Source organism: Ptychodera flava, chromosome 15 (assembly GCF_041260155.1).
Source record: "Ptychodera flava strain L36383 chromosome 15, AS_Pfla_20210202, whole genome shotgun sequence".
Classification (NCBI taxonomy): Eukaryota; Metazoa; Hemichordata; class Enteropneusta; family Ptychoderidae; genus Ptychodera; species Ptychodera flava.
In genome coordinates, this window is record NC_091942.1 from 39,649,250 (window position 1) to 39,677,118 (window position 27,869).

Sequence of the window (27,869 nt, forward strand, 5' to 3'; positions counted from 1 at the left end):
TTATCACAAGTTACAGCTAGCTACTGGCCTTGTAAAAGTAGAGCTGGTGGTGACCTTTATTTGTTCAAACAAACCAACCAACCAACCAATGTATACAATCAATGTCCAATCAAGAAACAACCTTGAATCGGAGTTTGAATTTTTTGTGAATATAAAAAAGAAGGAAAAATACCAGTCCTACCTTTATTTCTTCACACCAATATTTTTAGTGATTACCATACTTACAACTTGAAAACAATAGCGAGGCATCTTTATGTGTAGAATTTACATCTAGAGATAATCAATCTCATACCCCAATGGTGAAAACACGTTTGATAAATTCTACTTGCAATGCGTCGTGGTAAATGTAGTTTAAATATTCTGTTGTACAAAGTAAAGTAATTCAAACTGAAAAAAATCCCTGACACTTTCAAGCACAAGCATTAAAATGATATTTACTTCTAGACTGGCACCCAATCGCTTGGCTGGCCAACTCGTTCACCCCCATGATCTATACAACAGCCTATCTTTAACCCAACAGTCTGCAAAAGTTTGTTTCTTCAATTTATTCTGCTTTGATATTTAGATGCCCACAGACTTGGAACAAGTCTAATGAATTCGAGAGAATGACTGTACTCGATGCAAAAAGTGATCACTGATCACTCGCTGTCTTTTTGGTCTCCTTCTAAAAACATCTAAAACGGGCTTACTATCAGACAGAGTTAGAATGCATATAGCTAGAGCACTAAACTGAACTCCCATGGAGCAACGATCTCAACAACTTAATAAGAGACTGCTGTTTTTTGTCCAGCCCAGACAATCAACCGTTTATGTTAGAACTATCTGACATCTTATGATATTTGAGAAGTCATTAGCATTTCCGTATTATTCCAGCCCGAGAAAAATGCTGTTACAGCCATCCAATTTCAATGGTTTGTACTAGTATTAATTACATTTCATGGTTTATATTAGTACTTATTTTTTATCTTGGAAGAATTCTGACTGGTGACTGTAATTAACTTCATCTTTACTTGACCCTGATCACTTGACTTCAGAAAAGTTGGGTTTTTTTACATGCAGTAATTCCATGATCACACCTATTGACTGATGCTAGTCAGCTGAATACTGTGTCTTCTGTGTTTTGAATTTTCTTCTCCTGTCAAGAATTATTAAAACTTTAATTTCAACAAACCATAATATCATTAGCCAAGGATTATTTCAGTAGATTTAATTGTGAATAGAGATAAAAAGCAACATGTCAGTTATGCTGGGAAGTCCTTGCTGTTTCATCATCTGACGTCATTTCACATGTAATGTAAAAGTTGAAACTTTCATGATTTCCCAAGAATAGTCAATCAATCTCGCCAATGTAAGTTTTTTGTGCTGTTTGACAAAAAGATGGAATGGAAGTACAGAGATAGGCTCAATAGCAAAAAACATGAATAGATTAGCATAAATTAAATACAGAATGTTTGGCTGAAAACACTACACTGCTCAATTATAAAAAAATACCGTCAAGGACAGTGTGCTCATATTTGGTTTGAATTGGTCCATCAAGAAATATTTAAACCAGAGAAACAAGATTAACAAAAGTAAATAAGGTCTGAAACTTTAGGTACTGGAGGTCAACTCTAGGCACAGGCTTAGGAAAGGAATGTTTCAACACAGTCCTTCATGGTTTCAGCAGGTCTGCCAATATGTATCAGTTCATAAACAATCAGGAAATGACTCAAGGTCAGTGGAGTAGCCTGTTTCAGTCACTGGCATGCCACCATTCCTGCACATTTGCAGGATTTCCCCTTTTTCTAACCTCATTTGCATATTTTGACACTGACATGTTCATTTGAACAATATCAGGTTTCAACCCCTGGGTCTACCTGTACACCAAATACTATGATGGTAAGTGTGGCGGTTTGGGAGCTTTTGCGTGTGATGGACATACATCCGCACGCACATACATACATAGTACATTCATACATAAATACATACAGACATACAGACGCCATCGACTTACCATATAAGCTCTTTTTGGTATTTATATACATACCAAATATGATCTAAAAACCTTTACATTAACACCCATTTCATGTTGCCAAACCAGGGTACTATGATTGCACAAATATGGTACATACAGAGAGACACATTATTGACACTGGACAGCTAATACCCGATTGAAAACTAGCCGTACCCCTATACCTCCTTATGCCATATTTATATATGGGAGCTGGAAACTAAAAATAATACATGCTTGTTCAAGTCAAGATGCAAACGAAACCCATACAGAATAAAGAAACTCATCTTTAAATTTCGTATTGGAGAATTTAAAACAAAATCAATTGGTGATGTCAATGGAATAAGTGAAAGAGATTTCAAAATGAAACATCTGTGTACAAGGATGAGAAAAAAAATTGAGTGCTGTGTGAACAGGCCAGGTAAGGAATATCCTGGACTGACTCTCCAAGCCAAGAATCTATTCCTAGCTAATATTTTGTGGAATTTCAGTCTTGTTGGTCTCTTGTTCGATAACTTTAAACTCTTGTACTATACACTCCCAAGGTTTTGTACACATGGAAAGGCGTACGTCATTCAAGCAGGCATGTGTATAATATATGTCAGTATCATGCACTGCTATTCCACTTTATATCAGTCATAACATCAGCAAATCTGGTCATCCTAGGGCAGTATACCGGTACGATTGAATTTGAAAAACCATAGGTTCTTTAACAAGTGCACAGCTAGGTTATTTGACTTCTTGGATTGGTAAGAAGTGTTGGTAATAGCCTTTGGTAACATCTACCATGAGGTCCTGTGTGCATTCAGGCAACTCTCCAGTGAATACACCTGTAAAGTTACATTAAAAATAGTGGGTAAATGCCACGGCACTGTGCTCACATTTGTTCAGGATAGAATGTAGTAACAGACGTACTAAAGTTCAAAACTATCAGACAAGCGAAAAAAGAAGCAAATTCACTAAGCTCTCATTTAATCTTGACTACCTTGTGTGCAATAGCTCTATGTCATCCTTGGTATGCTATACCAGTATTTACATATTAAGGAATCATCAGTCAGCCCTATTATAGGTTTACACAGGTTAATACTTATGTCAAAGAAGCCTTTATCATTGTTTTTAGCACAGAAAGTTAGACTTATCAAAATTATACATGACAAGTCATTGTCACTGACTTAGTCCCCTCTTAGTTAATGGCAGCTTTGGAAACCATTGACGGAAATGATGGTGAAGTGATAATGGGCAACTGATATCTGGAAAATGGTGGCGTAAACATTGTATGTGGTATGGTATGTGCAGTTGTCTGATGCATGAATGGAATTAGTTAGCTAAATTTGAGAAATACCTGAGTATGCGATTGATGGTTGCAATGGTTGCAATGTGGCTGAAGTCTAAATTTAGGTTTGCAATATCGATGGATATCAGTGGATAGATCTAGAAGTCCCTCACATGGAACATGTCTGTAGGTTTTGTAAATTTTTTCCAAATTGTTGACCTTGCAATGTATGAAGCTCACTTTTTACAAGCACAAGAGTAAAGCATATCTTGACTTGAAAGTACTGGGCAGAAAGGGAAATACAGGGCTTCTATCTGTCAATGTAACTGCTTTATCGAAAACAGATTCACATTCATACTGAAATTCAGCAAATTTCATTGTCGTACTTATACAAGAAATTTCCCTGCATGAAAGACGGCTGACATCCCTATAGTTCACTTTTATTTAATAACATAGGGCCAAAGTCCCTGAAGCTACTATAGACATGGATACAAAATTAAGTATTTCCTGACTGTATGAAATTATCTCACTTAGGTCATCCTAGGGACTTGTAAACCAAATATTAAAGCTGTCTGATCAGCAGTTTTGAAAGAACAAGCAACTCAACAGTTGACAGAGCTCTGCTGTGTTATGTAGAGAATAACCTTTTGTGACACATGTACTGATGAAGAAGGTGGATATCTTTGATTACATTGTAAGTGAGTTCTGTTGAATAAGTTGAGACTGTACATACTCAGAGAAAGCACACTGAAGAGACAAATGTTTGAAACTTAAGAAGTTCAAGGTCATCAAAAGCATTATAAGGAATCATGTAACTTTCATTGCACTGTTTACACAGATTGCATAATTGCCATAAATAGCACATGAGGAATCTTACAGCCCAGCTTTACCATAAAAACCCTATCACTTTGACCACTCTTTTAATTGACCACTCTATTTTTTTCCTCAAAAAGTAATTTTATTTTATCCTTACCAAGTCAACCATAAATGGAAATTAAAACTTTCTCTATCTCTATCTCTATTGACTATTTTGAGCAATTTCTTTTAGATAACATACAGGGCACAATAAATGACAGTTCAGAATATGTCAAAGTTGGGATTCAGGAAAAATGCCTTTACATGTTTTAATCCTCTAAGATGGTAAGCATTTCACTATGAACTGTCAAAAAAAAGTTGAACTTTCTGATAATTCTACACAAAAATTATTTTGGCTTTGATGATTTCCAAATTATTCAATTATTTAAAATCATATTAATTATTTTTTTCTAGGTGAATTGATAGGGTTTACACAGTACAAGAATTACATACAATGTAAGTCAAATTTTGACCAAAAATGACAAAAAAATTCCTTAAAAATACACATTTGCATATTTCATCACAATTTGAACAAATCTAAGTTGGGTTACCCCTAGGGACCTGTATACCAAATAACAAAGCTGTCTGACCAGCGGTTATGAAGAAGAAGATTTTTTACCAAAAACACCTTTTTTGGCATTAATTTGCCTATTTTCAACAATATCAAAAAATTAAAAAAAATAGTTTCTCAAAATCATATTTTTCATCTACACAACAAATATCAAATCAGTAAGTACAGCGGTTCTCAAGATATTTGAGTGGACGGACGCCTCACAAACGGACATACATACATACATACATACAGACTGACGACGGACGCCGGACGGATACCCATCCCAATAGCTTCTATAGACTATAGTCTCTAGTATTTAATAACATGATAATAAAAATAGTGTCAATGACACTGCTCCCATTTTACAGAGATGCTAAGTACTAGAACACACATGACATTGCATTCTAACAGGTTGATTACTAAGAAAATTCCATTGCAAGTCCAAATTAATCTAATACCTAAGCAATATGAAATGCTTCATCTCATAATGACTTTTACACATCAGACAGAAAACCCTAGGATCAAGACTATCATGTTTTCAAGCAATCCAACAAATACTTTGGGAGAAACTGATTTTTTGACAAAAAATGGGAAAAATTGCCCTAAAAAAATTGAAATCAAAACGGGAAACAAAATGGCTGCCACACGGTCATTTTGAATCATATCAAGTAACAAATCAATGTGCATATGTATGACATTGGGAGTAGTCCTCGTACTAAGTTTGAATGAAATTGTTCCTGGCATCTCTGAGACATCTGTGTGCATGGACACACGCAAGGACATGACCAAACCCTGGCCATTGTCCATGGGGACTAATGACTAGTTACCTGGTGAGCCTGAAAAAATTGTGAACGGTGGTACTACTGTTTCAGGTGGTAACACTGTATTATCAGCTATTGCACAGCAATCTTTCAGGACACATCTACGGCCCTACAAAAAAAGAAACCAGAGATGAAGTCATTGTTTGGCACATACCGGTATTTAAAGAGTGGTGATATTGTAGCACAAGACTATTCCTATGAACCTGTATACCAATTTTCAAAGCTATCAGACAAGCAGTTTTGCTGAAAAATAAATTTGACCCAATATAACGAAAATAGTAACAATGTCACTGTTCGTTCCCATATAGTTATCAAAACAAGCCTACAATTGTATGAAACATGTACATACATACATACAGACAGACTGATATACCGGTACACAGACTAGCACAGAGTGATGACATTGGCTCCAAGTGTGCCTTGGCCAATGGAGAGTGATAAAGATATAACAAACAAGTGAATGTATTGATAAAATAGTTAAATATAGGCCTACAGGCACTCAGGGTGAATACGGTATGTTACATCAATTTGATTAGTTTCTTTTCCTTTTCTACTTCTGTGAAAATTTTTAAGACAATCAATCTGCAAGGCACTTTATGTATTGACAATTATGTTATCTTTTACGAGCACACAGCAAACTGTTCTTGATTTTTCAGGAACAGTATTTGACATAGACTGAAATACATAACATGCAACCAATGTTTACATTTTGCCCATACACCAGATACATGGAGAGATCTCAATATACAATCATTTACTCAGAAACTCTACAGGTAAAAGTAAACATTGTTTTCTTCCAGAACAACTGGTGTATCCACATTTGGAATAACTTACAAACTTTTATAACCAATTACACAAGGATGATGACACAAGAAATAAAAGACATCAGGGGTGGCCCACTTGTTATTGGGGGGGGGGGTCTTGGAAGATTAATGAGGTACATTATCTTTTTATCAGATCCATTGTACATTATTTTTTTCCCAGTCTCCAACCTTTTCTATTTCAAACCTTCTCTGGCTGATTTTTTTTTGACATTTGTTTGGCAATTTTTTCAAAATCTGCCAGGACCCCCCCCCCCCCAGGATTTCATATGGTCCACCCCTTTGTACTGACCATCTTTGCATAAGATATACAATGACCAGATGGCAGGAAGTGTGTCAACTATTTACAACCTTGATACTTAAACAATGAACAAATTTTGGAATTTATTTGTTGGAAACCAAACCTGCTAAAATCACCACAGCTATGTTTTCTAATGATTTTTTTACCATATTTCGACACCAAATACAGTTTTCCATGTCATTTCCATGTCACCGCATTATATACTCTTAGTTATCAGTGGGTATAAAATTACCAAAAAATATCTTAAAAATATGAAATGAAAGATATCCCTGTAAAATTGGCTTCTGTGCAAAGGATTGATGCTACCTACTTACACCCAAAATATCAACATATTCTGCCCAACAGACTGAAAGATTCAGTTGTGTGCAGGCGCTACAGCGCACTGCGACCTACGAACCTTTACTACAACTGAAGGCACGTTGTACTTGGCCATGGCAAACTCAAAAGGGAAAAGGTACCGCCTACAACTGACATAATAATAAGTCCCCACTTGTTGGTACCTTAATTACAAATGCTCAGAGAGGAAAGAGTCCTCTTCATTAATTAGGTACGTGATTAACAAGTCATTGACAATGACATAGTCCCCACTTGTAATAGGAGTATTAGTCTTGTTGGGGCAGGAAAATGTGGTCATTGAGAGTATCACTGGAGTGTATATGTTGTGACATCTTAAGGTCTAATATCCTATCAGAATTGGAGGGTATAGAACTTGTGGTTACTGAGTTATGCATATATATGTATAATCAAGGTCAAAGGTCATAAGGTCACCTGACATTTTTGAAAAAAAATTGTATTGCTAATTAATCCCTATATGGGCACATAGGTCTATGTCGTTGTTCCCAATTTGAAACACATGAGGCATGTCTAAGTTATGGTTCTAAATCGGGAAAAAAGATCAGACCTCTAGCTGTATTGGCCAGCCAAGAAATACATATGCGCATGATAATGAGGTACAAAATGTGACATCTTAAGGTCTAATATCCTATCAGAATTGGAGGGTATAGAACTTGTGGTTACTGAGTTATGCATATATATGTATAATCAAGGTCAAAGGTCATAAGGTCACCTGACATTTTGAAAAAAAATTGTATTGCTAATTAATCCCTATATGCCAAAAATCAGACCTCTAGCTCTATTCCCTTGCCCAGAATTAGATGTGTACATAATTAATGAGGTAAAGCGTGTGTTGTCATAAGGTCTCCCATCCTACTAAATATAAAGGACATAGCACTTGTGGTTACGTATTTATCGACAAAATGTATATTTCAGGTCAAAGGTCATCGAGGTCACATGACATTTGGTCAAAAAATTTCTATCCTATAGATATCCCTATCCTATAGATATCCCTATATACCAAAAATCAGACATTGGGTTCTATGGGTTTGCTCAGAATTAGATATACGCATAATTAATGAGGTACAGTATGAAGCATCATAAGATCTCCCATCATACCATATATGAAGAGTGTACCACTTGTGGTTACTGACTTATGGACAAATATGTATATTTGAGGTCAAAGGTCATCGAGGTCATGTGACATTTTGTCAAAAAAATTGTATTGCTAAGTTACCGCTATATACCAAAAATCAGACCTCTAGCTCTATTGACTGGCTCAAAATTAGATATGCACATAATTAATGAGGTACAATATATGGCGTCATAAGCTGTCCCATCATACCATACATGAAGGGTGTAGCACTTGTGGTTACTGAGTTATGGACAAATATGTTTATTTGAGGTCAAAGGTCACCGAGGTCACATGACATTTTGTCAAAAAAAATGTAGTGCTAAGTTATCCCTATATACCAAAAATCAGACCTCTAGCTCTATTGGCTCGCTCAAAATTAGATATGCACATAATTAATGAGGTACAATATGTGGCGTCATAAGCTGTCCCATCATACCGGGTGTACCACTTGTGGTTACTGAGTTATGGACAAATATGTATATTTGAGGTCAAAGGTCACCGAGGTCACGTGACATTTTGAAAAAAAAATAGTATTGCTAAGTGATCCCTATATACCAAAAATCAGACCTCTAGCTCTATTGGCTCGCTCAAAATTAGATATGTGCATAATTAATGAGGTACAATATGTGGCGTCATAAGCTGTCCCATCATACCATATATGAAGGGTGTAGCACTTGTGGTTACCGAGTTATGGACAAATATATATATTTGAGGTCAAAGGTCACCAAGGTCACGTGACATTTTGTCAAAATATCTGAGATATCTGCGTGAACGTATGGACTCACGGACGGACATGACCCAATCTATAATAATAATAATAATAATAATATTGGGTTCTTATATAGCGCACATATCCACAAGTACATGTGATCAAGGCGCTTTACAATTATTATTACCCCTGGTCACTGGACCTAATATGATACCACTCAACTCCCTGGGGAGCAAACTACAGCTCACATGTGCAGCCAATAAGCGCAGCAGAGCTAAACACACACATTACAACCACTGTCCTACCAGGTACCCATCACTCCTGGGTGGGGAGGAGCAATGAGGAATAAAGTGCCTTGCTCAAGGACACAACACCATGGCCATGCCGGGGCTGGAACTCACCATCCTGTGATCGTCAGTCCACTGCTCTAGCCACTGGCCCATGATGCCTCCCTATAAGCCCCCTGGACTTCATCCGTGGGGACTAAAAACTGTGTCACTGCATCCTTTTTGCAATATGAATACGATGAGAAACTAAATTTTTATTTTTCTTGGCCTTATACATGGGAGTCTATGGACTGCCTTATACATGGGAGTCTATGGAGACTGCCTTATACATGGGAGTCTATGGAGGTGAAAACTAAAAAGTCCTCTAACACGGCCAAATTTGATCGCATTGTGAAACAAACGACGTGCATCTGTATGGGGTAGGGTACTATCCTTGTGCAAAGTTTGAAAGAAATTGACCTAGGCATGTCTGAGATATCTGCGTGAACGGACGGACGCACACACGCACGGACGCACGCACGCACGCACGGACATGACCAAACCTATAAGTCCCCCCAGACGGTGTCCGTGGGGACTAAAAATACTGCGATACAGAATGAGTTCCACTGTGGTGAAAACATAAAACCAATGTAGGCCGCCATCCTAATTACAAAAGGTCATTAAATGAGTCAATTAGTAATTAATTGACAGGATGCTCCCAAACATTTTTGCATCCTATCCTAACGCTGACAGATTAGGCAAAAAAAAAAAAGATTGTGCTGTTCCGATTACATGGTTTTCAAAAATAGGGTAGGTAGGTAGGGAAATTTTTTTTTTTTCATTTTTTTTTTATTTCTCAATGTGCATTTTGTACGCATTCAAACAAACTACCAGTGAACAATTTCCTCATGAAACGCACTCAAATTGAATACCAATTTATTAAAATAAAATATTCATCAGTAGAATTGAAGTGTGTGGTTAATTAGACTGCCATGGAAATTGATATGGCTGAATTACAACTCTTTGACAGGAAAGTGAACTGTTTATCCACAGGTAAGTCTGACTTGTAAGAACTGACACAACACAATATTTACTGTCATCAATGCAGTGTTTTATCTAGATACTATACCAGGGGGGATTGGTCCCCCTCTGCTGGAATTTTTGAGGGGGTTTTAAAATTTTGGGGGGGATTTAACGGAAACATTTAATGATATCTTATATGTAAGTTTTAATGTTGCAGTGATGTCACTTGAGATACGTACATACTACAAGCCATAAATCACTTGCTTACACAATCCAAGCTGCTGGCTCCAAAAACCATCCTCTATAAGATTTTTTCAAAATTCAACAAATTTAGGTATCACTGTTGTGAATGTATAGGGCTTCCAAGAGTGGCGGACGGCTCATTAATATTCATAAGCATTAATATGTCTAAAAACTGTAGCATATTCCCTCATGCTTAAATATTCTGTATGTTTGTTTGCACATATTCTGTAAGTCTGCTTTCATAGGGCTTAATGTACATTCAAACATCAAATTAACAACAGCCAGCCATTCCCACTGTACCTTCAGGGATTTTTTCATTTTTCACTGAACTGTCTGCACTACACAAACCAAGAAAAATATCTAGTTATAAAAGAATGTTTTGTAGCTTGTGAAAAAATAATGTGCTTGTTTGTCACGTTTTTACTGTGCGTATATATCCCTCACTACTGTAAGTTTGGATCAACATTGCCCTTTGCAAACCAGTGAGCTATATTTTTCTAGTGACCTAGCTGGTCTTGTAGTTTTGTGCGCAGACTCAGTAGAGCTAAAACGAACAACTTAGAGGGTCAGATCCCTTGTTTTGAATTGAATGCGGAGTAGAGTTTTTCTCGATGTCAGATTTGCTCCAGTTGCTTTTTTTCAGTCATTTTAGAATGGGGAAAATAACAAACAGAAAGGTTGGTTGTCACCGACAGTTAATTTTAGGGTTTATTTGCCCCGAAAAATGAGTCAGTGTCTGTTCACTGAATTCAAAAACCGGGCCCATTGACACCACAGCTTGCTTCAATGCTTGTGCAGTCTGCACTGAACACGTTTCTGTGACAGTAAAGTCCAATTTTTCGTGTCAATTTTGCTATCAGAATTATTTTCAGAGTGTTATGGACATTCATATGATGCACAAAAACTTCAGTTTGTCTCCTTTTCTCAATCGTACAGAGATGATGTGACACAGAACCCTTATCGGGCTAGGGCAATGAACTTTTGTGAACGTAACTCTCAACTGACTGATAGGCTTTCATATGCAAAATCAGCGTACGGAAATTTACGCGTGGTATTGTTTCAACAGCATTTTATTGAAGCAGTTCAAAAAGTATCAAAATCGAACTAAAATTAGTTTCATGCGTTTCACGTTTTTTGATTTCATTATTTTTACTTCCGGGTTTACGAAGCTCTAAAAAGTCTAGGGTCGGGGGGATAAAATTGGGGTAGGTCGGGTAATCGGAACAGCACATATTTTTTTTTTTTATCACCGGAACCGTATTTCATAAAATTTGGATGCAGTGCCTCTGGACATTCACCCTATAAACAAAAATTCAATATGTAAATGCAAACTACCAATTAATTTAAATGACACAGCTAAGTGCCATTGAATTGCCAATGTAACAAAATCAAAACATGCATTCTGACAATAGAATGAATTATGTTTCCAAACCATTGAAGTTACTGTGATTGAGCCATTTGAAAGTTAATTTCTTTACAGACTACAACTCTTTTGAAGACTCATGATATATTAACAATCAACTTTGATCATTAATCAACCTATCCCACTGTCAAATAGTCTAGTAAAACTTATAGCTTCTGTACATGTTGTATAAGACAAAATGGGATGCACTTACTATAACACAGTTTTTACCAATATGCACATAAGATCCAACTTGAGCAGCATTCACAACACAGTCTTCTTCGATAAACACATGGTCACCAATATGAAGAGGGAAGAAAGCAACACTGAAAGCAAACAAGTCATCATCTTTGCTGGTAATACATGTTAATTTGAAAAGAAGCTGGTTTAGGGGAAGCCATGTCAGGCCATTTTTAGCTCCGCTGTCAGCGATGCGGAGCTTATCAAATAGGTTGATTTTCCGTCATCGTCTGTCGTCGGCCGTGTCGGCCGTCAACAATTGCCTTCTCCTCTGAAACCGCAAGTCCAATTGCTTTGAAATTTTATATGCAGTTCACTTGGGGTGACCTCACTTAAGTTTGTTCAAATTGTGGTGAAATTTGCATATTTGTATTTTTGGGGCAATTTTTGGTGTTTTTGGTAAAAAAATCTTCTTCTCTGAAACCATTTGTCCGATTGCTTTGAAATTAAACATACAGTTTACTTAGGGTGACTTCAGTCAGATTTGTTCAAATCGTGATGAAATTTGCATATTTGTATTTTTTAGGCAATTTTTGTCATTTTTGGTAAAAAAATCTTTAAAAATCTTCTTCTTCAAAACTACCAGTCAGATAGCTTTGATATTTGGTACATATGTCCCTAGGGATGATCTATTTCAGATTTGTTCAAAATGTGCAGAAATATGCAAATTTGCATTTTTGAGGCAATTTTTGCCATTTTTGGTCAAAAAATGTGTATTTCCAAAACTACTCATCTGATAGCTTTGAAATTTGGTATACAGGTTCCCATCGATGAACTCAATGATATTTATTGAAATTATGATGAAATCTGCAATTTTGTATTTTTGGGGCAATTTTTTCCATTTTTGGTCAAAAAATGTGTATTTCCAAAACTACTCATCTGATAGCTTTGCAATTTGGTATACAGGTTCCTACAGATCACCTTAATGATATTTATTGAAATTATGATGAAATCTGCAATTTTGTAATTTTTGGGCAATTTTTGCCATTTTTGGTCAAAAAATGTGTTTCTCAAAAATACTGGTCTGATAGCTTTGAAATTTGGTATACAGGTTTCTACAGATGAGCTAAGTAATATATATTGAATTTCTGATGAAATCTGTAATTTTGTATTTTTGGGGCAATTTTTGCCATTTTTGGTCAAAAAATGTGTATTTCCAAAACTACTAATCTGATAGCTTTGAAATTTGGTATACAGGTTTCTATAGATGAACTTAATGATATTTATTGAAATAATGATGAAATCTGCAATTTTAAATTTTTGGGGTAATTTTTGCCATTTTTGGTCAAAAAATGTGTTTCTCAAAAAGTACTGGTCTAACAGCTTTGAAATTTGGAATACAGGTTTCTATAGATGAACTAAATTTGATCTTTTGTAATTATGATGAAATCTGCAATCTTTATTTTTGGGGTAATTGTTGCCATTTTTTGTCAGAAAATTTAATTCTCAAAAAGCTACTCATCAGATAGCTTTGGTTGACACGTTCTTAGGGATGATTCGATGTGATATATTCAAAGTATGATGAAATCTTTAATCCTGTATTTTTGCAGCTTATTTTAGCCACTTTTTTCTGGCAATAGCATTGAGTTATCAAAGATTTCCACCTTCTCCATCAACATGTGTCAAAAATAGTTATTCTCTACATAAACACAGCGGAGCTATATTAGGTTGCTTGTTAAATATTAGGAATAGAGAATTGGAATGTACTTCAATCTAAAGATCTCACTGGGGGAACAAAACAAGCCTTGAATAATCAAGATTGGATGAGTAGTACCCGGTACAGTTCCAGAGATACAGATTTTCAAAGTAATTAATTTTCGTACTTTTTTCTGCCGCTAATTAAAATGTTTCAACGTTTTTAATTTTAATGAAGTTTTGATGCCAATATATCAGAAATAATACATCAACAACTTTGATGAGAGCTTAAAACCTGTTGCAATATTCCTTTTGAAACAAATTATGGCTAATCAATCTGAAAAAGCTTATTCAACTACAAATAATATGCAGTCAAAATTTGAATATTATCCGGTTTCATCAATCTTAAAAACAGTGATTTCACAGAAAAACTAAGTCCACCTATAAATCAAACAAGCAAAAATTAAATATTTTGATTATTCTACCACATAGATCTAGACATAGAATTTTCAATTATTAGGTTTTCAAACATGCTGAATTCAATGAAATCATTCAAAATGATGTCTGATCATACCTTGTGAAGTTTCCCTGTTCAGGCTATTAGATATGCAAATTTATGCAAATTATCACATTTCAAAAATATTTAATCATTGTTAGTTTCATTAATTGGCAAGATGTCAGCTAAATTGGTAACTACAATCATTGTTCAAAGATATGATATCAAAACCACTCCTGGTGTGCAATGCACCGTATACATACTACCACCAAATTTTTATTTGCATTTGTTAACATTAAAAAAGTAATAGTTTGTTTAGTTCACAAAAAAATTTACCAATGCTAAAGCATCTTTTGAAGTAAATTCTCAATCACAGTGGTTTCAACTTTCCAAAAATATTGGTGAATACTTTGTTTTACGCAAATATACACTATGCAGCACACACACCCTCGCTTGGTCACAACGTCGGTGGTGCTTGTGCTCCAACATGTAATTGACTCAACGCACTTGTCGATTGATTTTCATTGCAATCGCTTGTCAAATTTTCATGAAACTTAATAATCTTACTAATTATGAACTAAACTTTATCATCAGAAAGTCAGTTACCTTCAATTTTGCTGTTATGAGGTCAAAATTTTCCATCAAATTTGTTTGTTTTCCATACTGCGAGCTACCACCCAATATTTTATTAGCATTTGTTAACAATATGTCATATTTTCATTCGTTCATGAAAATTTACAAGTCCAACTTTTTAAAGCATCCTCTGAAGTAAATTCTAAATCATAGTGGTTTCAAACTTTCCAAAACTATGAGTAAATACTTTCTTTTTACGCGAATATACCGGAATATACCGGTACACTCATCCAAGCTGTAAACGCAGTACGCAACAGCGTACCCACAGGCCTCAATCAAGTAACAATGTTGGTTGTGGGGCCCGGGCTCGAGCTCACGCCACCTCCTGATCGCTCTCGACATACTTGTCGATCAATTTCCATCGAAACCACTAATCAAACTTTCATGAAACTTTCGAATCTTACTAAATAAATATACACTAAATTTTATCATCAGATAGCTGCTTCCCAAAATTTTTGCTGTCTTGAGGTCAAGATTTTTGATTGAAGTTAGTCTTTCGATTTCCTACGATGACAGTCTGTGAATATTGCCACATCTAGGCTCTGATGCATTAGAGAATTAATTATCTGACCTTTCCAACAAGGGGTCATACATTGAAATCGGCCCATAAGTTTAAGTGGTTGCAAAATCACCCTTTTCTGGCGCAACAAAACGAAACCCAATTTTCAAGTTCTTACAACTCTTTATTGGTTTTTACTCTTTCAATTTTTTTCTTCACAAATGAAAGACGAAGCTTATGACAATCAAAATGAGGTATCATGAGTAAAAAAGACATCATTTATTTAAGAAAAATATGCCCCAAAAGTTGGTACTTTATACATGAACTTCACAAGGCAGAACAATTTTTTGGGTGTTTGATATGGCTACAAGTAGGAGTATTAATGACAAACCTTGATATGCAAACGTAAGCACTAGATCTGAACTGGATAAATTGCCATATTAAAAATCTGTTGATCTGTCATGACTTTGGCAATCAACTTATCAATAACTCTTCAGAATAGTGAACTGACTTAAAAGGGAAGTTCACCAAGGATGATTTTTACATATGTGTTACCTTTGTGGTCACTTATTCTGGAAAAGCCATTTCGCCATTTATAACTTACTTGTCTGATTTTTTATAAAAACGAATAAAAATAGTGCCGGAAGTTGCATTATAGGGCATCATCAACTCCATGTATTTTGAATCATGGTAAAAGTGCAAAGCTTGGCACTTTCATCATGTGATATGGAAGGGACCATCTTCCAAAGGGTACGGCATTGTCCACTCACCCACGTTCACGTCAGGCTGTGCCCATTTGCATTAACTATTGTTCAAATTGAGTATCCTGGCATCAACATTGAGAATCATTTACATAAACGCAGTCAGTTTTTGTGGTGCTGTTACCCGATCAATTCAACCACTCTTTTTATTTGATCGCCTTATGTTTTTCTCAAAACAAAATTTTATTTTACCCTTTCCAATTCCACCAACTTTCTCAATCTCTATTCATCTGATCAAATGACTTAGCCTTCTAAAAATTTTTTCAGTTGGTAAACCAATATTTCAGGACATCAAAAACAACAGGGTTATGGATGATTTGAACTACAGTCTGTCCAGACAAAAAGGCAGAAATGTTGAACCACAAAGGGCTTTGTATTATATTCTTTACAGGGTCATGTATTTCAAGGAACATATGCCTATTAAAAAAAGTAATTCCATCACTTTCAATTTTTTTCTATACTATGAAAATTATTGGCCGTGAGGTTTTACAAACACAAAACCTAAATAAGCACTTTTCATCATTTTCAAAGGATTCTTTGGAAATTGCATTAAAAACAGTTAATAGTGACTTAAAATGTTCACTTGGTATACATTTAATTTACAGACACCAGGTTATGTATTTCACATGCACTCAGGTCAACAGGGAGTGTGTCATTATTATTTCAGGATTGTTATTTCTTATTTCTGAATTTTTTTAACTTCTTTCCACAATAACTATCATTAGTCAGTTTATACTGTAACTTAGAATTGTTCTGATTTATATATTTAATCAATTTTTGGGTTCTTTGGGTCCATATCCACCTCATGCCGCTACATCATCAACTATTTGCCACCAACTCCATGTCAACAGCCAATTATCTGACCTGGCCACACACTGGAGAAGCTACAGCGTCATTGATGGTATTTTGGTGTAATAAAAATTTGCGATGAAATGAATCTGCATCCATTCTTCAAATGTTAAACAGAGTAAGAGTTGGAATAGTAAACCATAATGGAGGGGTCAAAATCACTTTGGTAATTATGAATAAACTACATGTACATGAATGTGAAGAAATCACTGAAACATACACGTTGTAATATGATCACATTGCCTCCATAGGTGGCAGGTCAAAATACCAAGGTCAGTTGAAACTACGGTCGTTTTGCAATTTTAGCCATTCTTTTGTGATCAGTTTGTGAAGGTAGGCTGGGTTTACGCCCCTAATTGTCGTTGTATGCCGTACATATGCAATTATTTTTTGAAAACTAAGTTGAGCTATTGCGATCATACTAAACAAGCCGGCCCTCTTTGGGCCTGACTGTCCCTTCACACTGGTAGTGCCCTCTATAAGGAGCAATTCTCGGGGTAAGATTTAAATTCTGATGTAGTTTCAAATTGAAGTTACAGCTCCGTTTCCTGCAGTATTTGACACAACTTTCATCTTGAAAACTTCAAAAATTAAGGTGCCTTACTTGTAGAGCTGAAGAAATGATGATATTCTACTTAAATCCAAATTTCTGTTTGAGATCTGAAATTCCATTCTGTTCAGCTCCAAAATCCAGAGAGCAAACAAATATGGACTCTAAAGAAAAGAAACTAATTTTTTATCTGGTATGGCTACTGTTCAATTCCGCGAATTAGTGTCAGCCAAAAAAAACTAATAGAGTGACGAAAAAGACAAAAACTCAATATGGGAAAGCAACACCAGCACTGCATTGAGCAGTGACATGAAACTAATAAACATTGACAAAATAAAACAATGTGCCAGAGAGAGAGAGAGAGAGAGAGAGAGAGAGAGAGAGAGAGAGAGAGAGAGAGGGAGATTGATTTAGTCTGATCATAGTCTTTCAGATATGGATATGTCAACTTATGCATCGTCCATCAAATGGCCCGTGGCGAGTTGTCAGAGATTGCTCCATCTGTAATCGCGGTCACTTTGAATTTGAAACGATACCAAAGTGCGATTTTTCTAGTTAGCTCCGCTGTCAGGGATGCGGAGCTTATCAAATAGGTTGATTTTCCGTCGTCATCCGTCGTTGTCCGTCGTCGTCCGTCGTCGTCGTCATCCGTCAACAATTGCCTTCTCCTCTGAAACTGCAAGTCCAATTGTTTTGAAATTTTATATGCAGTTCACTTGGGGTGACCTCACTTAAGTTTCTTCAAATCGTGGTGAAATTTGCATATTTGTATTTTTGGGGCATTTTTTGGTGTTTTTAGTTAAAAAATCTTCTCTGAAACTACTTGTCCGATTACTTTGAAATTTGATATGCAGTTTACTTAGGGTGACTTCAGTCAGATTTGTTCAAATCATGGTGACATTTGCATATTTGTATTTTTAAGGCAATTTTTGTCATTTTCGGTAAAAAAATCTTTAAAAATCTTCCTCAAAACTACCAGTCAGATAGCTTTGATATTTGGTACATATGTCCCTAGGGATGATCTATATCAGATTTGTTCTAATTGTGCAGAAATATGCAAATTTGCATTTTTAAGGCAATTTTTGCCATTTTTGGTCAAAAAATGTGTTTCTCAAAAAGTACTGGTCTGATAGCTTTGAAATTTGGTATACAGGTTTCTATAGATGAACTAAGTAATATATATTGAATATCTGATGAAATCTGTAATTTTGTATTTTTATGGCAATTTTTGCCATTTTTGATCAAAAAATGTGTATTTCCAAAACTACTCATCTGATAGCTTTGAAATTTGGTATACAGGTTTCTACACAGATAAACTTAATGATATTTATTGAAATAATGATGAAATCTGCAATTTTGTATTTTTAAGGCAATTTTTGCCATTTTTGGTCAAAAAATATGTATTTCCAAAACTACTCATCTGATAGCTTTGAAATTCGGTATACAGGTTCCTACAGATCACCTTAATGATATTTATTGAAATTATGATGAAATCTGCAATTTTGTAATTTTTGGGCCAATTTTTGCCATTTTTGGTCAAAAAATGTGTTTCTCAAAAAGTACTGGTCTGATAGCTTCGAAATTTGGTATACAGCTTTCTACAGATGAGCTAAGTAATATATATTGAATTTCTGATGAAATCTGTAATTTTGTATTTTTGGGGCAATTTTTGCCATTTTTGGTCAAAATTGTGTATTTCAAAAATTACTCATCTGACAGCTTTGAAATTAGGTATACAGGTTTCTATAGATGAACTAAATGACATTTATTGAAATTATGATGAAATCTGCAATTTTGAATTTTTGGGGCCAATTTTTGCCATTTTTGGTCAACAAATGTATTTCTCAAAAAGTATTGGTCTGATAGCTTTGAAATTCAATATGCAGGTTCCTACTGATGAACTAAGTTTGATCTTTTGAAATCATGATGAAATCTGCAATTTTTATTTTTGGGGCAATCAGATAGCTTTGGTTGACATGTTCCTAGGGATGATCCAATGTGATATATTCAAAGTATGATGAAATCTTCAATTGTGTATTTTTGCAGCTATTTTAGCCACTTTTTTCTGGCCACTGAATTGAGCTATCAAAGATTTCCACACTTCTTCATCAACATGTGTCAAAAATAGTTATTCTCTATATGAACACTGCGGAGCTATATCGGCCGCTAGGTTGCTTGTTTTTTATTTGTTACATACAGCATAGAACTGCTGAATGATGAATTTGTCGACCTTACAAAATGTCAGGGTCCATGATTGAAGCAGTCCCAACATAATTTCATCATCCTTTCAATTAATTTGACCACTAAATTACTTTGGCAGCATTAATTTCTGATTCAAATTGTAATTATTTTTACTAGTCAAAATTGATCGGGGAACCTTCAAATCTTCGTTCAAAGTGTTGTGAACACAGTTGAATGAATTTTGGACTCTGTCTACGTCTCCTTTTCCTATATTCCCGAACCGGACTTTCCATCTCTCCCTGTCTTCGGGAATTAGAAATATGCTTTGTTTGATATTGCTTTGTAACTGGGCACATGAAAACAGTTTAAAACTGTGAACTTAAAATTGTCGCAGCCAAATGTTACTAACAGGCAAAGAAGAAATCGAGTAATCACACAGGCAAACATGCATGGAGCATCACATGCATTGTTTATTCAACTGACACTTAGTACATACAATCCATATGCAAATAAACACAGCTTGGCGTGAATGTGGGTGAGTGGACAACTTCCTACCCATCGGAAGATGGTCCCTGCCATACCACGTGATGAAAGCACCAAGCGCATTATAAATGGCAAAAATGGTTTTCTTGGAAGATGCAACCACAAAGCTTACACATATGTGAAAATCATCCTTGGTGAACTTCCCGTAAGACAGAAACAGTCAACTAAAAAAGCTTACCCTTTGCTAAACTTTTTAAATGGTGGTCTTACGACTGTTCGCTTGCCTATAACGCAATGTCTTCCTATTCTCACATTGGCCAAATCACCACGAATTATACAGTCAGATTGGATGATTGTCTGTAAAATAGAACCAAGAAGGGATCATTATCAATAATAATCATTGTACAAACATGACTGTACGAGACAGTTTTTTTACCGTTTATGTTTTCTATTGAAGTAAAAAATCTCTGCCGGATTTAAACTTCTGTAAATAATGCTTAGAGGTAATAACCTCATATATCAACCTTAGCTCTAGTGACTGCTCATATTATTACAGGTGACAGACAATGATTTAAAATGCCGACTGTGTCCATAAATCTTCACTCTTGATCTTGACAAATGGACTTTATATGAGTAAAAAATGGTGAATTCCTCACTCTATGTATTAATTTATTTATTATTTATTTATTATTTATTTTTTCATCACAATCTCTATTGTATTTTAGTGTCTTATAAGCCCCAGGGGCTGGATGTCACAACATTTATAATACTCAGACTTAAAGTGTGTGTGCATTTTGTGTACCGGTATACCAGAAATCCACATACGATACAATACTTAAAAGTAATGACAACAACTACTACTACTACTACTACTACTACTACTACCACCAGAAATACACGTAGCTGCTTGTGTAAAGTGGAATAAATGTATGTTACCTTTCCATTTAGAACAATATTCTGACTGCCGCACAACACAGACTGCCTGCTCACTTTATTTCCAGATGCCTGTAAATTGTTGGAAATTACAGCTTGTAGACATGAAACAATACATAACAATAGTTCTGTTATACTTCTCAAAGTTCAATATAAACAATCTCTGTGACCACAAAATGCAATACTTGATTTTTAGCTCATATTTGGTATGTCTACAATAAATACCAAAAAGAGCTTATATGGTGAGTCGGTGGCATCTGTATGTATGTATGTATGTATGTATGTATGTATGTATGTATGTACGGATGCATGTCTGTCTGATGCAAAAGCTCCCAAACCGCTGTACCTACCAGTACATGTACCATCTTAGTATTTGGTGTACAGGTAGAGCCAGGGGTTGAGATGTGACGTTGTTCAAATGAACATGTCAGTGTTAAAAATATGCAAATGAGGTCAGAAAAAAGGGAAATCCTGCAAATGTGCGGGAGTGGTGGTATTAACTGAAACAGCCTACACATATGAATCAGAGCTTCTAGACCTTTAACCTATTTGAATGCAGTGTACTTAGTATGTGTAGAGTGTGGCAGTGACTGAAACACTGCCATGCCGCCCTGGAAGATGTCCCAGAATTCACCAGTTCATCTTCGCTTCAAAAATGGCGACCATCTAGCGATACCGCAGTAAAGACGCTACATTTTCAAACTTATTTTTAGAGCCACTGTGTATTTTCTAGTAAACTCATTTTCATGCCAATGACCTTTTTTTGCCTGATATACAAGGCAGTGGTATTTTTTTACAATTTTCATTAGTTCTAAGCATGAATTTTTTTATTGAAAAATTGATGCTTTGTAAAGTTTAGTCAAACATCAAATGCATTCACTTTTCCCCTGGACGTTTTGGTGAAAGTCGTATGGTCAACCCAGTCAATGTAGTATCATTTGACTCTTACAGTAGGAAACGTGTCGAACTGTCAGACGACCCCTATTGACCCCTTACGTTTTCACATAAGGGGGCTTTCGTTCTGCCTACTTTTAGCGATTTTCTAAAATGTGGACGCCTTATGTAAACAAAGCCAGGCCTGCAGCTTGGGGCCGGGGCAGCAGGTAACCTCGACCCCTGTCCGTTTCGACCCAAGTAATTCACACCCTCACCGTGTAAATATCTATGTTGTTTGTTGGGCCCATGTTGCAAAATGCGATAATCGTCGCCGGTTATTCAAGGATGGAAAAAAGACACTGTCCTGTGAAGAAATAGAGTTTGCAGTCAGTATAAGTCTTGACCCCTTTCTGCACACTCATGTGAGTTGCAGATCATGCTGCATTCGGCATCGACTCTGCTGAAAAGCCTCCAGCAGTTCCGACTACAGTTCAAATCTACATGATCAACCATCGTGGCCAAAGAAGTTGTCAAGCGGCGTGTTCTGTGCGAAAATATAAGGCCCAGCAAAGAGTCCTATTCGACGCCACTAACACTAGTTCACGCGTTCTCCTTATTGGCCAGAATAATGGCTGGAACTGTCAATCACTTTGTATTTGCTTGACGTCACTGTGTACACAGTCCGTCTGGCCGCCGGTATTTTGCAAGAAGTCCAAGTCGGTGAATCCGGCAAAAACTAACTCACTATACTGTGCAGACTCAAAGGTAACGCATTCAATCGCTCGGAAAACATGCGCTACCAATTCCGAATAGGTTTGTATGAAATAGGAGAGGCACAAGAGAAACTATTATAAATGATTTTAGTTTTTAAAAATTCACCGACTTGAACTAAGTCTATGAGAAGAGCTGCTTGCTTCGAATTCGCTACAACAGTTTGATACTTGTGGGAGGCCTGGGGGTACCCCCAGCCTGTATTGTCATTTACTGTCTAGGTGTCTTGACGCCAAATGAGCCGATTTCCAGTTTAGGTGTTGGACTTACAGCAATGCATTATGGGATATCTTACAGGGCGGCGTGTGAAACAGCCTACTCCACTGACCTTGAGTCATTTCCTGTGATTGTTCATGAACTGATACATATTGGCAGACCTGCTGAAACCATGAAGGACTATGTTGAAACATTCCTCTGAAACCATGAAGGACTATGTTGAAACATTCCTCTGCTAAGCCTGTGCCTAAAGTTGACCTCCAGTACCTAAAGTTTCAGACCTTATTTACTTTTGTCATTCTTGTTTTTCTGGTTTAAATATTTTTTGATGGACCAATTCAAACCAAATATGAGCACACTGTCCTTGACTTGATTTCTATTATTGGGATGACAAGAATTTCTCCACATGAACTGGGACAATAGTCCATAGAGCACTGGTAGTAAATTTTGTGAGGGAGTTAGCTGCAATAATTGTAGCTCTGACGCCTGTAGACTAGCATCTTCATTCTTCTGTTATGTTGGTTTTGTTATATCTCCAACTTGGTGGCTACGCAGCCAAAATGATATAAGAAGCCAGTGCAGGGTGCTGTCCTGTGGGCTACAATAGCAAAGAGAAGAAACAATGCACAGAAATATATATATCTCACAACATGGAGATAAAACCAGATTTTCAAAAAAAACACAGGTTCTGACAGATTTCCTGGAACACATGTACCATGAGATTTTGAACTCCGCAATCAACCTTTAACCTGACGTTAAAGATCATTTGCTAATTAATAGTTGGTCAAATAGCAATTGAAAACACTTATCCTTCTAGTATTAGCCAATCAACTTCACGAACTGAACTTACCTCTTGACAGATATCAATAAAAGTGTTGCCAAAAAGCTGCATTTTGTACTCATGCAGGGGTGCCATGACCTTAGCCACCCTGACATAGCAGTTCTGTACCATCCCCGCACAACAAACATGCCACACACAGGCATTTCATGAAAATGGTAAAGCTGACGTACCAAAGACAGACCAAGCTGACAAAAATTTTTGAAAGATGATGCAACAGTTTTTTTTCATAACTTTCTCCACTACACAGATTTAAAAAACAGTGTATCACATACACTGGCATGTTGTCCTCAGAACCATAGGGAAAAGATTCTTCCTTGTAATATAGTTGATTAACATTCAGCACTCTATATATGTAAAAGCATTCCAAGAATTTTAAATGCATGCACGGTAGGGTACTGAAAAGAAAACTGTCCCATACGTGGTCTATATTCTTCAAATCATCTGGGGTGGGGGGTTGGGGAAGGGAGACTTTGAAGGATCAGCTTCTGTCTCGACAGACACTTTTTTGGGCTGCGCTATTATCAGTTTGTGCAGTTTTCTTGATATACCATACATGACAAAGATAAGAGCACCACCACAGCCAAATTAGTAATGAATGTGACTTCACAGTTCCCCTAAGATAGGTAAAATTGGAAGATTACCATGAAAAAGAAAATAAACAATTGACCAATGTGAGTATACACAGTACTATAGATTTCCAATAATTCATTATGATTTGTGTCCTCGGAGATTCCTCAGTGAAGTCTCCCATGTCTCTCATGTGTAGACAAATTCACAGACAACTCAAAATTTTGAAAACGTACTTAAGCACATCATTCTTCTCAATTCTTATGTTAAATGATTTGGAAAATTATGCATTATTCATATCATGTGCAGTAAACATGTAGTAATTTTAAGGAACAAACTAGTTGCTCTCTCTGTCTCTCTCTATATCTATCTATCTATCTATCTATCTATCTATCTATCTATCTATCTATCTATCTATCTATCTCTCTCTCTCTCTCTCTCTCTCTCTCTCTCTCTCTCTATATATATATATATATATATATATATATATATAATATATATATATATACCTAGAAACTTGTTTTGAAATATGACAGGTTCCCCAGTGTTGTATAGCGTGGAAATTTAATGTAGAAACTAATTAGAAAAATCACACAACTACATCTGAGTGTATGTATGTATGTATGTATGTATGTATGTATGTATGTATGTATATATATATATATATATATATATATATATATATATATATATATATATATATATAATATATATATATATATATATATATATGGCACATTGTATACATTTTGTGTGTGTGTGTGTGTATATATATATATATATATATATATATATATATATATATATATATATGTATATATATATATATATAAGTATATCCTCCTGGGAAATGACAGTGCTCATTGCTAAGCAGAGCATTAGTAGTAATAACACAAATTACTTAATTACTTCAAGTATATTTCATTACTTTGTAGTTAGTAATTTGTGTTATTATTTATATATGTGTCTGTCTGTCCATCTTTGTCTGTTTTTGTTTACCTTTTGCTGAGGAGGGTCACCCTTTTTTCGAAAGTTGGAAGGGGGCTTCATCCTGTTTTTGTTTTTCAATGAGGGTCTGTTACTTTTTGACAGCAGCACAAATAATCCACTGCCCCAACCCCCGGCCGATGAAACCATGGACGTAAAAAACAAAGATGAAACAAGCCAGTTCCAGTCTAATACTTCCATAGACATAAGTCTATAGTACCTTGAAATTGTTCAATTAATCCTTTGAGCGCCAACGTCAATTTTTGTCACCTTAGTAAAATTGAAACTCAACGATGTCTTTCACATTTTCTCAGAGATTATGATGAAAAACTGAAGCCGATATGATATCATGCCAATTCAGTCCAAATCTATTACAAAAATTACAGAAAAATATGCAAATATTTACAAAAATGTTGCACTAAAATTTTGGAGGGGAAAAATATGGCACTGAAAGGGTTAATGGTATGTTAAGGTGGTTGGAAAGGCTAGAGCGTCAGTTATAAATTTCAACAAAACTATTAAAATATAAAAGTAGTCAACATTCTCTGTGGAATAAAAAAACTAGACATTTGGGCACAAAGGCATTGCAGAGTTATAGCCTGTTAAAACTTCTGAAAAACTGACCAAATAAGAAGAGTTGGGGAGTCCTTAGTGTATTAACTATGGCAGAGGTCCCCTTGCTTTTAATAAAATGTTTGAAAAGGGAAAGTCATTATTTGCTGTTTTTCAGGAAAGTTTGACAAGGCGGTGCTGGCATTCAGAGTGAGTGACTGCTATTATAAATGCATTTTTAGATTCTTTGAGTGTCAAAGAGGTGTCAAAAGTGAGATTAACCAAAAAAACTGCTCTATGACTTCAAAAGAGGGGTGCAAATATGGCTTGTTTTCAACATTTTTGACAGAATAACAGTTTTCCTACATAATTGTATACCATTTAATCCAACTTTGAAATGAGATATGAACTGGAATTTTACAGCCTATTAACAAGGTTACAGATAAGATTTGTACGGCACAATTTTCCTGTATTTGAAGTACTTTTTGAAAAATCACATTTTGAAATTTGAAAGAATTTTTAATAATTTTTTGATATATAAACCCATGTAAAATCATAAAAACAAATTTTATTTACAAATCCTGCCGTACAAATCTTACAATAAATAGTGTCAACATATTTATAACTAATTTGGTAATATTAATACTATCCAATTATTATTAAATTCAAATATGTAAAAAAAAATATGAAAAATTGAATTTTAATATTTACTGGTGTCATATTTCAAAATCATGGCTGCAAATATACAATTTTTATATTCTTTGGAGAAAATATTAACTAAGGGAGTTATCCTGAAAATTTGAACAAAATACTTGATTCTAACACTTGAAACTTGACATTAACTCTGAGAAAAGAATTGGTGCAAAAATAGCCTTTCCAACCACCTTAAATAACGAGACATGCAGCAGCTGCTTATGTCTATTCGACCATGGAGCACAGTCGAATCGGTATACGACAGACGGCCCCTCTGACAACTTGTCTTCGACAAAGCCTCAAAGGGCCGTTCGCTGTGTGAAGCACAAGCGACTGTGCCATACACAGGCATGGCGGCAGAAGGACAAGATTCCATCCATATCCATGGCTCGATGGAATTAAACTCACTCAGTACATGTAGCTTCTACTGAAGGGTAGAACGAGTCTTACGACTATATGCTATCTTGCTAGCTCTGCGTGGCAGGGCTGTGTGTTACCGACGGCGTATATCGCCGGTAACACACAGCCCTGCCATGCAGAGCTAGTACATCTTGCATGATTCAAAAATATACCTGAGTATAACCTCACCGTTTCAATGAATTTTTCCCGTATGAAAAACACGTCACTCGGTTCCATTTCGTATCAATATGGCAGACATCGATTTCCTGGGGCGAAAGTTAGGGGAGTTTCTGCATAAATTTATTTTCAATCAAAACGTCGTTACAAACGTCTTTCAGTGAGAAAACGCTCTAATTAATGACACTCTCTGTATGTAATTGTTAATGATCATAATGTTACACCTACCGTTTCTATATACTCCGCCTTGTTGTAAAATATATCAGGCAACTCCATATCTATAATAACTACATACAAATAAACAGATGCGAGCTCGAGCTGCAGACAGTTACCGTAAAACGGCTAGTAATTCAGTATGACCTTTGACATTAAGGATGTTTTCAAAATTTCCCATGGTGGGGTAGCTATGAAGTTCATATGTTACGTGCATCGGATACTTGCGCAAAATGTAGATTCTTGTCGTCAGAAACAGAAAGTGCCATTACTTTTTGACCAATTTTCCTCTCAACGTTAAATCGTGGTGTTTTAATATGAAAATTGAAGCAGTCCGACAGTCAATCAATCAATCTCTGAAATTCTCCTTGAGCCGGGGCAAATTTTATTCTTTGTAATTTGGGAAGTTAAAATCATGTGAATGTTTTCAGCTCCTTAAGAGTGATATCATATGTCCAGTTAAACAAGAAATTAAAAAGGAAGATATCAAGCGAGTATTTGAATACTTAGAGAGAGAATATGTCAAATGAGACAAGAAAAAATGGAGGTACATGGTAACAAATTGCCTGCATATAGAACTTTCAAGACTGGT

The 27,869-nt window shown here is 35.7% G+C and overlaps 1 protein-coding gene across 2 annotated transcripts; it reads right to left on the minus strand.

The window, feature by feature from the left end:
- Window positions 1-27,428, minus strand: LOC139152159 (dynactin subunit 5). 2 transcript variants are annotated; one of them, XM_070725268.1, is made up of 7 exons: window positions 27,293-27,411; window positions 27,077-27,153; window positions 20,989-21,057; window positions 20,291-20,409; window positions 11,940-12,051; window positions 5,499-5,601; window positions 1-2,820 (listed from the first exon to the last, which is right to left on the minus strand). In XM_070725268.1, the coding sequence occupies exons 2-7, from the start codon at window positions 27,122-27,124 to the stop codon at window positions 2,720-2,722; spliced, it is 552 nt and encodes a 183-aa protein (XP_070581369.1). In that variant the 5' UTR covers window positions 27,125-27,153; window positions 27,293-27,411; the 3' UTR covers window positions 1-2,719. The 2 variants fall into 2 exon arrangements, with proteins under 2 accessions (XP_070581369.1, XP_070581368.1); XM_070725267.1 differs by lacking the exon at window positions 27,077-27,153 and having other exon boundaries at window positions 27,293-27,428.
- Between the last annotated feature and the right edge of the window lie 441 nt (window positions 27,429-27,869).